This window comes from Mytilus edulis, chromosome 12 (assembly GCF_963676685.1).
Source record: "Mytilus edulis chromosome 12, xbMytEdul2.2, whole genome shotgun sequence".
In the NCBI taxonomy this organism is placed as follows: domain Eukaryota; kingdom Metazoa; phylum Mollusca; class Bivalvia; order Mytilida; family Mytilidae; genus Mytilus; species Mytilus edulis.
In genome coordinates this window covers 81,422,155-81,439,966 of record NC_092355.1, presented here as the reverse complement: position 1 = coordinate 81,439,966, position 17,812 = coordinate 81,422,155, and the positions used below count along the sequence as shown (strand labels likewise).

The 17,812-nt window shown below is 32.5% G+C and overlaps 1 protein-coding gene across 1 annotated transcript in view; it reads right to left on the bottom strand.

The window, feature by feature from the left end:
- LOC139497255 (F-box only protein 9-like) overlaps window positions 1–12,282 on the bottom strand; it is a 42,091-nt gene extending 29,809 nt beyond the window's left edge. The window contains exons 1-2 of the mRNA XM_071285415.1: window positions 12,106–12,282; window positions 683–862 (exon numbers count right to left, since the gene is read on the bottom strand). Coding sequence (XP_071141516.1) covers window positions 683–862; window positions 12,106–12,108 — 183 coding nt within the window. The 5' untranslated portion in view covers window positions 12,109–12,282. The remainder of the gene's footprint in view (window positions 1–682; window positions 863–12,105) is intronic.
- Between the last annotated feature and the right edge of the window lie 5,530 nt (window positions 12,283–17,812).

The window sequence follows — 17,812 nt, the reverse complement described above, 5'->3', positions numbered from 1 at the left end:
GTTTTTCATTAACTCTTGCTTACCTCTTCCTCTACTGTAGGTGTCTGATTAGCATTAGTATTGCTATCATTGGTATCATTGTGTTTTTCATTAACTCCTGCTTACCTCTTCCTCTACTGTAGGTGTCTGATTAGCATTAGTATTGCTATCATTGGTATCGTTGTGTTTTTTCATTAACTCTTGCTTACCTCTTCCTCTACTGTAGGTGTCTGATTAGCATTAGTATTGCTATCATTGGTATCATTGTGTTTTTCATTAACTCCTGCTTACCTCTTCCTCTACTGTTGGTGTCTGATTAGCATTAGTATTGCTATCATTGGTATCATTGTGTTTTTTCATTAACTCTTGCTTACCTCTTCCTCTACTGTAGGTGTCTGATTAGCATTAGTATTGCTATCATTGGTATCATTGTGTTTTTCATTAACTCCTGCTTACCTCTTCCTCTACTGTAGGTGTCTGATTAGCATTAGTATTGCTATCATTGGTATCATTGTGTTTTTTCATTAACTCTTGCTTACCTCTTCCTCTACTGTAGGTGTCTGATTAGCATTAGTATTGCTATCATTGGTATCATTGTGTTTTTCATTAACTCTTGCTTACCTCTTCCTCTACTGTTGGTGTCTGATTAGCATTAGTATTGCTATCATTGGTATCATTGTGTTTTTCATTAACTCTTGCTTACCTCTTCTTCTACTGTAGGTGTCTGATTAGCATTAGTATTGCTATCATTGGTATCATTGTGTTTTTTCATTAACTCTTGCTTCCATTGTTGTCTGAAGTTCTCTAACTGACCCAGTAAGTCTGTTGGTCCGTAACCTTCCTCATCGTCTTTGTCAAACAAAGATGGTATATAGTCTTCTTCCTATAAATAAGCAATGAAGATAAACCCTTTCATGATAAACAAAAAAAGCATGTTCAATGCCTTTTATATTCTCTTGATCAATTTACTATAGCTTTAACATGTATAGCCCAAGTTTTAAAACAAGTTGCTTTCTTATAAAAAAAAAATGCAATCGTGAACCCAGAGGCTTGTATGGGATAAAATATCAGATAATTACAGCTGATTTCATTGAGTGTGTAGGGAAAGGTAGAATCCTTAGGTCAGCTTACTTATTAGCTGAACTGTAAAGTCATTATTAGGTAAGGTATATTACTTGTCTTTTAAAGTAGTCTAGTCTAACATACAGACAGATTGGTTATCTGTCAGACTGGTCTACTCTAAATACCTAACCTAATAATGACTTCACGGTTCAGCGACCAAGCAAGCTAACCAAGGAATCTACCTTTCCCTACACACTCAATTAAATCGGCTGTAATAAATAAAGATATATTATTTTACCTCATTTTGTTGTATGTATAAGATAAAGACACTGATATGGATTGTTAATTAAACTGCTGTGGGGCGAAAGTTTCTTGTTAAAGGAATCATTTCCCTATCTTCATTTGATCTTCACTCCTTCTCTCTGTCGAAAGATAACATTACAACATGCAAGATAGGAGTTACCTACTGGATGTTACATTCTGAGATGCTGTTTTTGAAATAAGAGTTAAGTTTTATGGCTAAAAATTTGATGAAATTAATCATGATTATTTTGTTTTTGAAGCCAGTTGGGAAATGCATGGTTCAAAATGAAAGCTGTATTCTTATTTGATATTCCTAAACTAAACAGTTTGTTTTTCTTCTTCTTGGTTTATATATTTATATATCATACATGTCATATATTTAAATCGTTTTTTAAAAGAAAATAATTTGTATCAAGCTGGACCTTTGTGTGTGTACACATGTATTTCTTAATTTTGTTGCTAATAACATATTTATTATCTTAATTTGTTGCAAAACACACCTCTTTCAACTAGACCCTCTACAATCATGGCAAAGCTCTAACTTGGCTTATAAACATGATAAATGAATACAAGTTGCTAAGACTTCTTCATGTTCTTGAAAATGTTTTTACTGAATTCTATAACCTTTGTACTTGCATGGTTTTATGAGAATAAACTATCTATCTATCTATTGAAAACTTACTGCAATGATTCTTGATATTAAAAGTGCTTAAAACAATTGTTAACATATTCATGTAAACCGCATACAGACATATTGGTAGTAATTTACAATAGTTTTCGATTCCAAACATTGAGGAATATATATAATATGTTTCGATAAATAACGGTTTAAACAGCATGAACAGTGCATTATAAGCCTCTTCGGCTGGCTGAAGTTTTATATTATGTATTTAATGTTATGATAAATAGACAATAATAGTGCATTGACTTGACATATCAACGATATAAGGATGAGGCTTAGAAACGGGGAAATGCGAGGCTGTGCCGAGCATTTTCCCCATTTCGGGCCGAATCCTTATATCGTTGATATGTCAAGTCAATGCACTATTATTGTCTTTATACTGCAATCTAAAAAAAAACATTTTCAATTGTTGTTTATTGTGTTAATGTTATTTTTTTGATTTAAATATTGGGAAAAATCCCCCTTTAAAAAGGCCTCATATCACACAGACGGAGAAATATAAAACACGATGAAATGTACATCATTACCGCAATCAATGGTGAACGAATTCGTTGCAGACTAAAATATCAACAATAAACATAAAACATAATGATCTATAGGTTGCAAACAAAAAAATATTAAAAAGTGAAATATGTTTTCCCGAAAAATTGCAAAAGAAATAAGTTTGAGTCGTTAAACGCATCGTTGTTTACATTGAGAACAAGAACAGGTTGAAGAGGTCGTATGAATAATTAAACATAATTTCGACAATTTCTATTTAAATATTCATGTCAGAGGAAAAGTGATATCAGGTCAGTGACTGTATATGACATAGAAATATACGGTCAACGCATTTTGACTGCTCAAATAGAACGAGTGCAGTATAATATACTTTAAATTCAGGTTGCACTATATTAAATAAACAATTCTTTTTCTTATTCTTCTATATAAAACTTCATGTACATTCATGACATTTGTTTTACATGTTTTATTAAAATGACCATGTCTAAGAATAGCTAATATATATTTCTTCTATCAAATACTGTAATATGGTCATTTAACATTCTTAAACTTCAACATGGAAAGTCTGGTACATCATCAGTCATCAGTCAAGGGTCTAACTTAAACAAGTTTTACAAAAAATAACATGCATTGTGTCATAAAGAAACATTTTTTTTTTATTTATTAGATTGAAGCTGATATTCAGGCCATTCAGACAGAAAAGGAAAAGACTCCAAAGATAATTCAGGTGAATGTAGGAGACCATGTTGCCATATAAGGCACGGCAAAATCATTTTTTATACATCATGTCTTTCATGTACATGTTGTTTGACGATGAAAAATGGTCTAACAACATACTGAACAATTAATAATGAAACTATAAACAGTCAGGGGACTTACTTTTATAAGTGATTTTTAAATCACTTATTTAAGTAGCAAATTCGAAGTGATTTTGTAGTTTTACCAAAATTTTAAACACATAGGTATAGATAATATCTTTTCATCAGTAAAATTGAAAAAAAAAATGACTTTTTTGCTACTTTTCAGTAGCAAGGTTTATGCCTTTAATGCTATCATTTAGCTGCAAATTCTATTTTAGTTGAAAAAATGCTATAATAATGGCTTTACATAATGCACTAATACTTTCTTAACAGATTTGTTTTTCCTGTGAAGTTCAAGGTTTCATCTTTCAGATTATGTAATAAAATTCTACTGTTCACGATAAAAATTTCACTGTTCGGGGGTGTTTAAATTAGTGGGGGTTATTAAAATAATGATACTTAAAGTAGTGATTTTAGGGAAGGAAATTGAGGTATGGTACTAAAACAAGTGATTTTTGTGTCATTATTCTAGATTCAGTACAAGGTCATCACCTGAAATGACCTGGTCATCCTATCAACACAGATGTTGGTTCTGATAATTTTAGAAACATAATTAGTCCCTGGATCATTAGTATTCTATATTTAAAGCTACAATAAAATCAAATCACTTCTTCTAGTGGTTTCGCCGCGATATAGCCTTTTTGTGCTAATGCGGCGTAAAGTAACCAACAATCAATCAATCTAGTGGTTAATTTGTACTACTTAAATAGGTGATTATTAAAGAAAGACAACTGTTACTTCCAACCTTTGTGGAAATAATATTATTTGAATCAGTGATTTAGAAAATCACTCATTTAAGTTAAAGTCCCCTGACTGATAAAAGGAAAACATTACAATGTTCTACATCCTGGTTACATACATATATAATCATAGACATGATAGATATAATTAATTGATAATATTAAAATTAAACTAGAGGCTCTAAAGAGCCTGTGTCGCTCACCTTGGTCTATGTGACTATTAAACAAAGGAAGCAGATGGATTCATGACAAAATTGTATTTTGGTGATGGTGATGTGTTTGTACATCTTACTTTACTGAACATCCTTGCAGCTTACAATTATCTCTATCTATAATGAAGTTGGCCCAGTAGTTTCAGTGGAAAATGTTAGTAAAAATTTACAAATTTTATAAAAATTGTTGAAAATTGACTATAAAGGACAATAACTCCTTAGGGGGTCAATTGACCATTTCGGTCATGTTGACTTATTTGTAAATCTTACTTTGCTGAACATTATTGCTGTTTACAGTTTATTTCTATCTATAATAATTTTCAAGATAATAACCAAAAACAGTAAAATTTCCTTAAAATTACCAATTCAGGGGCAGGAACCCAACAACGGGTTGTCCGATTTATCTGAAAATTTCAGGGCAGATAGATCTTGACCTGATAAACAATTTATCCCCTGTCAGATTTGCTCTAAAGGCTTTGGTTTTTGAGTTATAAGCCAAAAACTGCATTTTACCCCTATCTTCTATTTTTAGCCATGGCGGCCATCTTGGTTGGATGGCCGGGTCATCGGACACATTTTTTAAACTAGATACCCAAAAGATGATTGTGGATAAGTTTGGATTAATTTGGCCCTGTAGTTTCAGAGGAGAAGATTTTTGTAAAAGATTACTAAGATTTACGAAAAATGGTTAAAAATTGACTATAAAGGGCAATAACTCCTATATGGGTCAACTGACCATTTCGGTCATGTTGACTTATTTGTAAATCTTACTTTGCTGAACATTATTGCTGTTTACAGTTTATTTCTATCTTTAATAATTTTCAAGATAATAACCAAAAACAGTAAAATTTCCTTAAAATTACCAATTCAGGGGCAGCAACCCAACAACGGGTTGTCCGATTTATCTGAAAATTTCAGGGCAGATAGATCTTGACCTGATAAACAATTTATCCCCTGTCAGATTTGCTCTAAAGGCTTTGGTTTTTGAGTTATAAGCCAAAAACTGCATTTTACCCCTATCTTCTATTTTTAGCCATGGCGGCCATCTTGGTTGGATGGCCGGGTCATCGGACACATTTTTTAAACTAGATACCCAAAAGATGATTGTGGATAAGTTTGGATTAATTTGGCCCTGTAGTTTCAGAGGAGAAGATTTTTGTAAAAGATTACTAAGATTTACGAAAAATGGTTAAAAATTGACTATAAAGGGCAATAACTCCTATATGGGTCAACTGACCATTTCGGTCATGTTGACTTATTTGTAAATCTTACTTTGCTGAACATTATTGCTGTTTACAGTTTATTTCTATCTTTAATAATTTTCAAGATAATAACCAAAAACAGTAAAATTTCCTTAAAATTGCCAATTCAGGGGCAGCAACCCAACAACCGGTTGTCCGATTCGTCTGAAAATTTTAGGGCAGATAGATCTTGACTTAATAAACAATTTAACCCCATGTCAGATTTGCTCTAAATGCTTCGGTTTCAGAGTTATAAGCCAAAAACTGCATTTGACCCCTATGTTCTATTTTTAGCCATGGCGGCCATCTTGGTTGGTTGGCCGGGTAACCGAACACATTTTTTAAACTAGATACCCCAATGATGATTGTGGCCAAGTTTGGTTAAATTTGGCGCAGTAGTTTCAGAGGAGAAGATTTTTGTAAAAGTTAACGACGACGGACGACGGACGACGCCGGACGCCGGACGCCAAGTGATGAGAAAAGCTCACTTGGCCCTTTGGGCCAGGTGAGCTAAAAATTAAGAATCTATCAGGATGCGATTTTTAAATCTCTAGCACAGCACAAATGTAACCATGGTAACAGTGTTTCCTGATTTATTTATTTATTGTTCTTTTGTTTCCTGGAGTATATTTATCATTGTTTACTCATTGTACTGTGGATTAATTTACATTTGTATTTTTGTTGATACCAATTTTCGTGGATTGATGAAAACCTGCATTTTCTTTAATATTTGATTTGGGCAAAGCCTGTAGAAAACTTGCAGTTTGTTGAATATTTAAATTCATGGTTCACCTAGCCTGTACCCACAAAATTAGTATCCAATGAATAATAATGAATTCACAGTATTTGTACAAATTTCAATGGCAATATTATGGTAAAAAGAAAATATATACTGAATTTTATAGTTTGTTCCTATGTTGAAATGTTCCCTTGATCCAGGCTACATGTAAGTGAGGGTTTGGCACCAGGACACGTTTAACCTCACCATATTCTATGTGTGATTTTCCCCAAGTCTGTTGCTGTATATAATTTTTTTCTTCATTTATTGTTGTAAATAAATCAGATACAAATGTACATGTAGTTAACTCAATTTTAATTTTCTCATTCCAAATTGTTTACTTTTTTCATTTCCGAGACTTAATATCTTTACCATGTTTACATGCTGCATTTTAATTGCTGTATATGTTTTGCTCGTTGTAAAGGACTTACTGTGGCCTATAATTGTTAGATTCTAGAAATGTGGTCTCTGGTAGAGAGTTGTCAAATTAGTATTCTAATGCAACAACGTTTGTAACGTTCTTTTTGATTGGATAACGTCACTTTCTCACATGGCATCAATTGACAATTGATGCTATGGGACGTACGCGCAAGCGCAGACGGCATATGACAGATTCTAAATACATGTTTTAACGTTGTTTTCTGTCAGTTTCATTAGAATGGAGATAACAATATTGTATTTTAAGCTCCGACGGCATCAATTTGGGATTTGATGGTCGCAAATACCCGTTTACTGTCTCCGCTAACCCGTCGCCAGTAAACTTAATTTGCGACCATCAAATCCCCAATTGATGCCGTCGGATCTTAAAATACAATACAGTTATCTCCTAAATCATACCACACATGCTACCCCTTTCATTTGTCAATAAGACAGCAATCCTACAATGGCAACCTTTCATTTGTCAATCAGACAACAATCCAACAATGGCAACAGACCCAAGACACATTAATATAGCGATCATAATACATAACATTAGGACCTTTTCTCAGTTTAAAACATACTGTTTTCCTTTTATTGTTCATAAAACTTAATCATTTTGACTCATTCATTGTCATACATCATGTACATGTCATATCATGCATATAGAATTTGGTGTTTTGAGCACAAATTTTGTACTTGGATAACTGAATGACCAATGTGGCAAATTTTGCTCAAGAGACCAAATGACACAGAAATTAACAACTTTAGGTTGTCATGGATACATATATATCAGTGGTCTCGTTAGCCCAAAATAGAAGGGCGCCGCGTCCTGGGTGCCCTCAGCCGCGCCCTGGGTGCCCTCAGCAGCGCCCTGTGTGCCCTCAGTCGCGCCCTTCTGCCCTGACGCCGTTTTCCAAAAAACCCTTGTGCCATTTTGGTAAAATTGCCTTTGTTTCATCGGTTTCTTATCAGAAGTTAAATTACAAATATGACACCTGGTGATTGCCCCTAGGTAATGAGGTTTATCATGTCATTACAATCAATTATTGTGGATAAGACTTCAAAGGTGTTAATTACTAGGTAATTTAATTAAGACAATGTACCTTTTTGTCATAAATATGATGAATGTGTCGGCATTTTCTTTCCATCTTCAAGTCACAATGAAAGAGTGTGCAAATGAAGACTTTCATGAATTTAGAATTGAATTGAAGTAATCAAAATAAAACTATGCCTTCTGACACAGAAACATCGTACATCTCAACTTGTGAGCGACAAGCAGACATAAACATGGAAATTAATTTTGGAGTTATTTCCCCTGAAAATGCTTATTACAAAATTGTGCTCCTAAAATATTATCTAGCACTAAAAATAGGAAAAAATAACCAATTGAATACAAAATTATATAAGAATGTTACCTTAAGGATATTAACTGTCTTTGAACATACAAAAAAATATATATTGCAATTTATTTTTGATAATCATACTTTTGGCAATCCATGTTTTATACATTTTCAATAAAGAAATATGAATTATGAAATTTGTTTGAATGATGTCCAAACTAAATAATATATTCTTAAACACGAACAATGAAAACAGGTTTTGAGGGCCAAGCTCTAGATGACATTTTGAAATACAACTACTCTGTCATGTACATGTATGGTAAACTATGAGATGTTTAGTTTATGTTCTTTCTTTTGGAAGCAGAGGGGGTGGGGAGAATAGTAAGTTTATTTTGCCTCTTTTGGTTAATAGTATGAATGTGTATTGCCATGTATTATGAACATGATATAGTATGAATGACTTTTCTTATGCAAATTTTATAGAATAAATAATCAAAACAACAACTTTATAAATGCATCTTTATTAACAATATATACAGTAAAAAAATATGTGAACTCGTGATACACGCAGGGACGTAGACAAAAAAAATTAGCAGTGCCTTTTCCTATCATAAAAAAGTGCCCTGCCCTCCACTGGCACCCTGCCCCTTTTGAATTCTAGCTAGAGCACTGTATATCATGTCTATTTATGTTTATACAATGTACATGTACATTTTGTCTCAGATCATTTCATGACCATCTGCAGATGTCAGATCAATAGTAATTAGATTGAGTCTACAGTGGAATACACATAAAATTCTGATACATGTTCTGAGTCCATGCATTGTAAATTGTTTATTTAAGACTTTTTAGACTTTGGTTATATGGACCATAATTTGCTATTGGGCTCTGTTTCCTATAACTATAGAAAAGTGATAAAATTTGAATTACTGTAAGAAAAGTTGTAACTACATCTAAAGATGCCATTATTTTTATTAACATACAAGTGTATGCTACTCTTCCCTAGAAAAAAAATTGAAATATACGAATTTCAAAGATTCTACAACCGTATTTTTGTGTCGTTTCTCGCGTTACTTTTTGCTTCCGAAGAGCATAACGCTGACTGATTTATAGATAATCGTCACCGGCAAATTCGTAACTTTTGCTTTCAAATAACAAAGAACATCGACTAATAAGAATAGTGAGAAGAAAATGCCGAGAACTATAAGTATTTATGTAGCAGATGTAAGAACAGTGGCGTGATTTTTGTGTCCGATTTCGTAACGCAAATTTTAGATGACGTAATCTGCTTTGTTGTAATAGAATTCTTAAAAACAATATGCAAATATGAACTCTCGCGAGATGTTCAAACAGGTAAATCAGAGATGATTTACATTCTTGTTTTGATCTTTGTAATAATTAAGTAAGAAAATGACGTTATCGTTATGCGTTACATTTCACACGAAACAGAAGTCCAGTTATTTATTAAAATTGTTTTTGTCCTTAAGTTCTAATCATTTCCGGTCATGCGTGAAACATGTGACTAACATGTGATCACGCCCTTACAGCTGGACATACGATATACTAGTTCTAAACATTGTTTTTGTTTCCAACGGGATGTTAGCAAACATAATCTGTAGACTTGTTTCGACTTGTTTAAAAAAGGAAAATACAATTTTCAAAGAGATTGCACCGGGGGTCTATTATTATTCCTATGTGCATAATGTTACATACGATCTTGTGTGAAAATAAATGCCCAATGACTTGACAAAATCGATTTCAAATTTGACCGACGTTTAAACACACTACGTTGCCCAATAACGATGTAAAGGGTCCTTGGAAAATTCAATCGAAATTACGTCTCTTATCATGGTGCCGATGTTCGTTGGATTGATTTTGCTTCAGCAGTAAATATTACTGGATATTTTAGGTGAATAAAGATAATTAAATGAAAAATGCATGTTAATATACCGTTACACTAGGAATGTACAAAGTTGGTAACTTTGTCACAATTTTTAATTATTTTTTTTATTCATGTTCTGCAAACACTTTTCAGAAACGCAATAAACTTGTCAAAGGAAAAGTAAACTTTTACCAGGCATGACTTGAAAGGAAGTACTTTATTGATTTTAGCCCACTAAAAGAGGTTAAAATGTGGAAACCATGTAGATGGTGTACAGGTCACAAATATCACATGGTGCCTATTTTAAAGATTTTAATTCCAAGTTAAAAGTTTTTTTCTTTACTGGATTTAAAGAATTTTACATTGCCAATGATTTGGAATAAATTTTATATAACTGGAATTTCAAAACCAAATATAAATATATTTTTTTGGCCAAAACATCAAGATACAACGATTATGGTATCCTGTATCAATGAAGAAAATATGGAAAATTCTGAATAAATTGTACTAATTGTTTTCAAAACAAGCACATATTTAGGAGTTTTATAATACTGTTACATTTAAGATGGATTTTAAGAAAAAGTATACTGTTCAGATTATTTTAAGCAGATTTTGCAATAAAATAAAACTAAAAAAATGCTTTCGGTTTCTTATGGTTTCCTGTCACGTTTAAAAAAAACTTTAATATAACATTGAAAATAGATTTTAAATATTAACATGAAGCAAGTAACACTAGTAATGGTGTTTATTTATGCCTTTTGAATTATATTGTGCAAAATAAAGAAAATAAAGATTGGTTTCCTGTTTGGTTTCCTGTCACGTAAACGGTGAATCAAAATGTATTAATTTTTTCTCGAAAAACTCAATTGTTCCATTCATACTATTCTAACACCAACACAACCCACAAAATAAAAGTTAAAATTTTAGAACTTATAAAAAAGGATACAAAAAGAAACCAAAGGCCGAATACCAAATTATGGTCCATATATAATATACATTTTTTTTAGCAAGTTTATTATATGTTATAAATCAAATGTGAGAATTTGAATCTATACATTGTATGTAGTCCATGTAGTCTGTGAACATGAATTTGACAACTAATGCCCCTTTAATAAATTTCTATATTTTCTTAAATATATGTATATCACTTGTCATGCTTGAGTTTGAAATTGGTGATCCTCATTTATAATCATTTGGTAAAATTGTAAAGAAAACAAAACACCTATGTCATGCATGTACATGTAGTAACAATCCAGCAGCGCCTGCATAGAGTATATACATTGTATCTCAAAATTGATACAATATTTGTGTGCTTGTATTTCCCATCATGATTTCCTTGATATACATGTACAAAATGTACATGATATAAGGGTTGCTACTCCCCATGCTCACAAGGAAGCTATTAAACCAAGACTTCCAAATCAAGCAAATGTCGAGGTGGAAATCATCCCTTCGTCAATTTTATGGATGCCATCGCGAGTTGGGTGACTGTTATGGAATGCAGGATCTGCTTACCCCTTTGGAGCACCTGGGGTTCTTATTTTTCTATGTTGTGTCTTGTGTACTATTATTTGTCTGTTTGTCTTTCCTTTTTAAGCCATGGCTTGTCAATTTATTATCCATGTATGAGTTTGACTGTCCCTCTGGTATCTTTCGCCCTTTTTTTAAAAACATGATGGTCCGTAGTCCAAAAAATTTTGACGTCTTGAAAGACTATTATATTTTTTATTATCATCGATGTAAGGCGTCAAAGAAAAAAATTATAATAGCCTTTCAAGACGTCATAAAATTTGGACTAGATGGTCTGCAAATAGTCAAATATTCCATAAGGACCCAAGAGCTACGGTTCCACAGTGCACCTAGGTTGTGTCAATCGAATACCAATGGTACCATATATATAAACAGTTGACAAACATTCAATAAAATCAAGGTATCTTTAAAGTTTGATCCATGATTATCCAAACATGTGCGAAATTCATTAAACATGAACACCACTGGGCACCAGCTTGGAAAATCTTCAAGTACCTGTGCCCTATTTTCAAGAAATACATACAAAGGAGGTATTGTCAAGTTATGAAAATCGCTCTGAAGAACAATGTACTTACCATTGCTTGGATGGTGACTAAAATTAAATAAATAGCTCACAATAAGAGAAACAAATGACGTTAGAAATGTTCTGTTTCACTCTTTCAAAAGCTGCCATTTTGCTATTGCATGTTCTCTAGACTATTCATCTACTCATAGAAAATCTATGAGAAGTATCGAACGGTATGTGGCTAAAATGAAATCAACTTCGGGAAAAGATCCGGGATTTTTTTGTTTAAATTGTCTCCCTTGACACAATGTTTTAAAAGAATAATGATCAATAATACATAAAAACTATATTTTTTGTTGTGGCTTCTGTCTCATCAATTATATGAAAATAACTCATTTATTTAATTTTCTGAGTATAAAGAGCTGGAGTTATTTTTTGTATAATGTATTTTAAACATGTTAACAGTTCCAAGGATTTGTATAGTAACTATACAAATCCTTGACAGTTCATACAATATTTTTGTTCAAAATCTGAATTTTCTGTAGATGGTCTAAATTTTGATTTGCTTTTATAGATACTAAATAGCTTTCATATGATGAAGTCTTAATCTTTCAATCATTTGAACTGTGGTCTGAAGCTTGCATGTCAGAAACTGCAATCAGTCTCTTGTTAATTTATGTATCATTGTCATTTTGCTTAGTTTCTTTTGTATCTTTTTCTGACATAGGACTCAGAATTCTATTAAACTGCAATTTACTGTGCATATTGCTGTGTGTAAGTTATTTCTTCATTGGCTAGAGTTATAGGGGAAGGATGAGATCATACATACCATGCTTACCCTACCACATTTTTGCGCCTGTTCCATGTCGGACTAGCAGTCTTGTATGTTTTTTTAATTTCAGTTCATTTAAATGTTTTGGAGTTGGGTGTGACATCCATTTTCATTGAACTAGTACACATTTTGTTTAGAAGCCAGCTGAAGTCCCTCTCTGGGTGTGGTATTTTTCTCGCTGTGTTAAGAGTCTATTGGTGGCCTTTGGCTGATGTCTGCTCTTTGATCAGGTTGTTGTCTCTTTGACACATTCCCTATTTCCATTCTCAATTTTATTCATCCCCATTTTTCCATTTCTTCTATTTATAAGAACAGGAGTGCACACACTGAAATGTCTCGCCTTCTTTACTAATCATTGATATTATGTCGATAGTCCCAAATATAAAGCTTTATTACAACTGTCACATAAACTTAACATTAACCTAGAAATCTAAACATTGACCAATGAACCATGAAAATGAGGTCAAGGTCAGCTGAACCATGCCAGACAGACATGTACAGCTAACAATTCGTCCATGCAACAAATGTATTTGACCTATTGCTTATAGTTTAAGAAAAACTGACCAAAACACAAAAACTTAACACTGAGCAATGAAGCATCAAAATGAGGTCAAGGTCAAATAAAACTTGTGCGACTGACATATAGATTATGAAATATTTCCATACACCAAATATAGTTGACCTATTGCATATAGTATTAGAAAAACAGACCAAAACACAAAAACTTAACTATAACCACTGAACCATGAAAATGAGGTCAAGGTCAGATGACACCTGCCAGTTGGACATGTACACCTAACAGTCCTTCCATACACCGATTCTCTGAGATATGGACTTGACCATCAATACTTAACCTTGTTCACCAATCCATGAAATGAGGTCGAGGTCAAGTGAAAACTGTCTGACAGGCATAAGGACCTTGCACGGTACGCACTTACCAAATATAGTTATCCTATTACTTATAATAAGAGAGAAATTAACATTACAAAAAATCTTAACTTTTTTTCAAGTAGTCACTGAACCATGAAAATGAGGTCAAGGACATTGGACATGTGACTGACCGAAACTTCGGAACATGATGCATCTATATACAAAGTAAGAAGCATCCAGGTCTTCCACCTTCTAAAATATAAAGCTTTTAAGAAGTAAGCTAACGCCGCCGCATCACTTTCCTTATATCGAGGGCTTGACAATAAAGAGATGTGGTATGATTGCCAATAATAGTCTCAACATAAAGACCAAATATCATGGCTGATACATGGACAACTGATTCATAATTAATATTAAATGGAGGTTGAACATCAGATGAAATTAAGATTTTGTTTTGTGTCTGGCAAGTAATCATTATCCCTCATTGAAGTTCAACCATGCAATCTCTAACCATTCTTAGATATAACTAAAGGTTAAGTAGTTTATACTTCAATCAATTGGATTCATTGATATATTTCTCTGTAAATACAAAGAACTGTATTATCCTTTAGCAGTCACCTTCCTATCTGATGGGTTAACAAGTTGGTTAGTGGAGTCTCAGTCCAATTAAGCCAGAGATATATCTAGATGTCTCACATTATCCATGACGGCTTTGAACCAAAGAAACAAGATTTGTAATGACATACTACATAAATAACAACTTTAAATTCCCCACAATTACTCAATGGCTCACAGGGGTGGATCCAGGATAAAAGAGGTTGGATCCATAACTGGCTTATTATTTTTTTTAATATTTCAGCCAGCAGGAAGGCATATATGGAATGATTGATGCCTAATATCTCCTTCCACCACAAGGACTATTCATTTTAAAGCAGTATACATACATTGATCTTGTTTCTGTTCTATATATACTGCAATCAATTAATGACATCTCTGTGTAATGTGTTATAATAGTGTATGGAACTGATGTCTGGCTTAATTAGCCTATAATCCAGTGTTATAATAGTGTATGGAACTGATGTCTGGCTTAATTAGCCTATAATCCAGTGTTATAATAGTGTATAGAACTGATGTCTGGCTTAATTAGCCTATAATCCAGTGTTATAATAGTGTATGGAACTGATGTCTGGCTTAATTAGCCTATAATCCAGTGTTATAATAGTGTATGGAACTGATGTCTGGCTTAATTAGCCTATAATCCAGTGTTATAATAGTGTATGGAACTGATGTCTGGCTTAATTAGCCTATAATCCAGTGTTATAATAGTGTATGGAACTGATGTCTGGCTTAATTAGCCTATAATCCAGTGTTATAATAGTGTATAGAACTGATGTCTGGCTTAATTAGCCTATAATCCAGTGTTATAATAGTGTATGGAACTGATGTCTGGCTTAATTAGCCTATAATCCAGTGTTATAATAGTGTATGGAACTGATGTCTGGCTTAATTAGCCTATAATCCAGTGTTATAATAGTGTATGGAACTGATGTCTGGCTTAATTAGCCTATAATCCAGTGTTATAATAGTGTATGGAACTGATGTCTGGCTTAATTAGCCTATAATCCAGTGTTATAATAGTGTATAGAACTGATGTCTGGCTTAATTAGCCTATAATCCAGTGTTATAATAGTGTATGGAACTGATGTCTGGCTTAATTAGCCTATAATCCAGTGTTATAATAGTGTATGGAACTGATGTCTGGCTTAATTAGCCTATAATCCAGTGTTATAATAGTGTATGATACTGATGTCTGGCTTAATTAGCCTATAATCCAGTGTAATGTGTTATAATAGTGTATGGAACTGATGTCTGGCTTAATTAGCCTATAATCCAGTGTAATGTGTTATAATAGTGTATGGAACTGATGTCTGGCTTAATTAGCCTATAATCCAGTGTTATAATAGTGTATGGAACTGATGTCTGGCTTAATTAGCCTATAATCCAGTGTTATAATAGTGTATGATACTGATGTCTGGCTTAATTAGCCTATAATCCAGTGTTATAATAGTGTATGATACTGATGTCTGGCTTAATTAGCCTATAATCCAGTGTTATAATAGTGTATGGAACTGATGTCTGGCTTAATTAGCCTATAATCCAGTGTTATAATAGTGTATGATACTGATGTCTGGCTTAATTAGCCTATAATCCAGTGTTATAATAGTGTATGATACTGATGTCTGGCTTAATTAGCCTATAATCCAGTGTTATAATAGTGTATGGAACTGATGTCTGGCTTAATTAGCCTATAATCCAGTGTTTTTTTTTGTTGGTTTCTGTCTGCTATATGTTTTTATCATTTACTGTTTTGTCATAAATCAGGATGTTGATTCAGTTATTTTCATAGATTGATGTTGAAATGCATTTCTTTGATATTGGATTTCTGGATTACATGGATTTACCAAAGTTTGCTTATTAGCCAATTGAAAACTTAAGTTTGTATTTACATATATAGACCAATGAAAACCATGAAAATTGGCCATGGTATCTAACAAATAACTATAAATTTACAGCAATTTATAATGTTTGATAGGTATCTCTTTTCTTTCAATATGTTTAACATGTAGAAAAGCATTTGGTCAAGTTTAAAACAATAATAAGGGAGTTCAATTTAACTTCAAAGAGGGGGAAGGGGGTTGGGGGGTTGGAGGGGCTATGTTTTTTTGTCTGAGTAGTTTTTATCAGTCACATTTTTTTGTTTCATTAATCCAGGCAATCTAGCATATATTTTCCCCATACCTTGAAGTAATTGCAACAGAAGATTTTTAAGTTTTAATCTTTAGCATTATATCTCCAATATACACAGAAAAAAGTCCAATAAAATCTAACTAGAGGAAAACTAAATATCATGATTTTAAAATTCCTATGATGATTTGCATTGATATGGGAGATAACTCTGCAAAAAGGCAGAAATATCAATAAAAATTAATACAAAATTATAACTTTACCACTTCTATTCTACAGAATGTATTGATTCTTGATATTTTAGCCTTCTTTAGAGTATAACAAACAACTCTAAAGGTGTTTTCATATCTGTTTTCAAGCTACAACATAGATTTCATAATTCATTAGTTGCCCATTTATTAGATTTTTCAGCATGTCAAGTTAAAGAGGGTGGTAAAGGGTTATTTTCGTGCAACGTGATCGTCATTTTTTATTTCACGTTCAACATGTTTTTACTTTTTTATTTGACGTTCAGTTGTGCAAGACGGGTGCCATTGTTCAACATGTTCTGCTTATTTAATTTTACGTGCATCGTGATTTTCAAAGTCTTATTTTGTGTGCTCGGTATTTTTCAAATAAAATTCAAACACTTGGCAGGGATCGTCAAGAAATACTTTTTTAAAAGCTGTAAACCAATTATATCATAAATGTGTATACTAAATCGGGAATATCAAGTAAAACAAAGAGTTAATATATATACAAGAAGACAGTGACTCAGTCACAAAAGGTTCAAATACAAGTATTTATTTTTCGTGCAACGTTCATTACAGAAATTATTTCACGTTCAACGTGAAATTATGTCTTATTTCACGTTTTTTTTGTGCAAGCACCCCCCCTTTACCCCTCGTTAAAGAATCTCAAATTGAATAAAACTGATTAAGCATATATATTCTTCTTTTTGTGGTTTAAAGTTTCTTTAAACAAGGTAGATGCTGAAAATAATTTACAGATATAAACAATACCAAATATTCACATTATTTTTTCAAAATGGTCACAAAGTCATAAATTTGCAATTTCTTTAATGAAAAAGTGCAAAATAAATATACCTCTAATACTTTGGTTTTGTACATTTTATGAGCAGAGGATTATAAAATATAGTCAAATACAAACTTATAAACCCATCAAAGTATTATATTTTACATGAATTTTAAGAAAATCAACCAAAAACTGACAAAAGACTCATTTTTGCAGAGTTATCTTCCTTTTCAATGTTAAAATCCATAGTAATTAAAAATGCAAAATTTGAGTTTTCCTCAATTTAGATTTTATGGGACTTTCTTTTATGTATGTT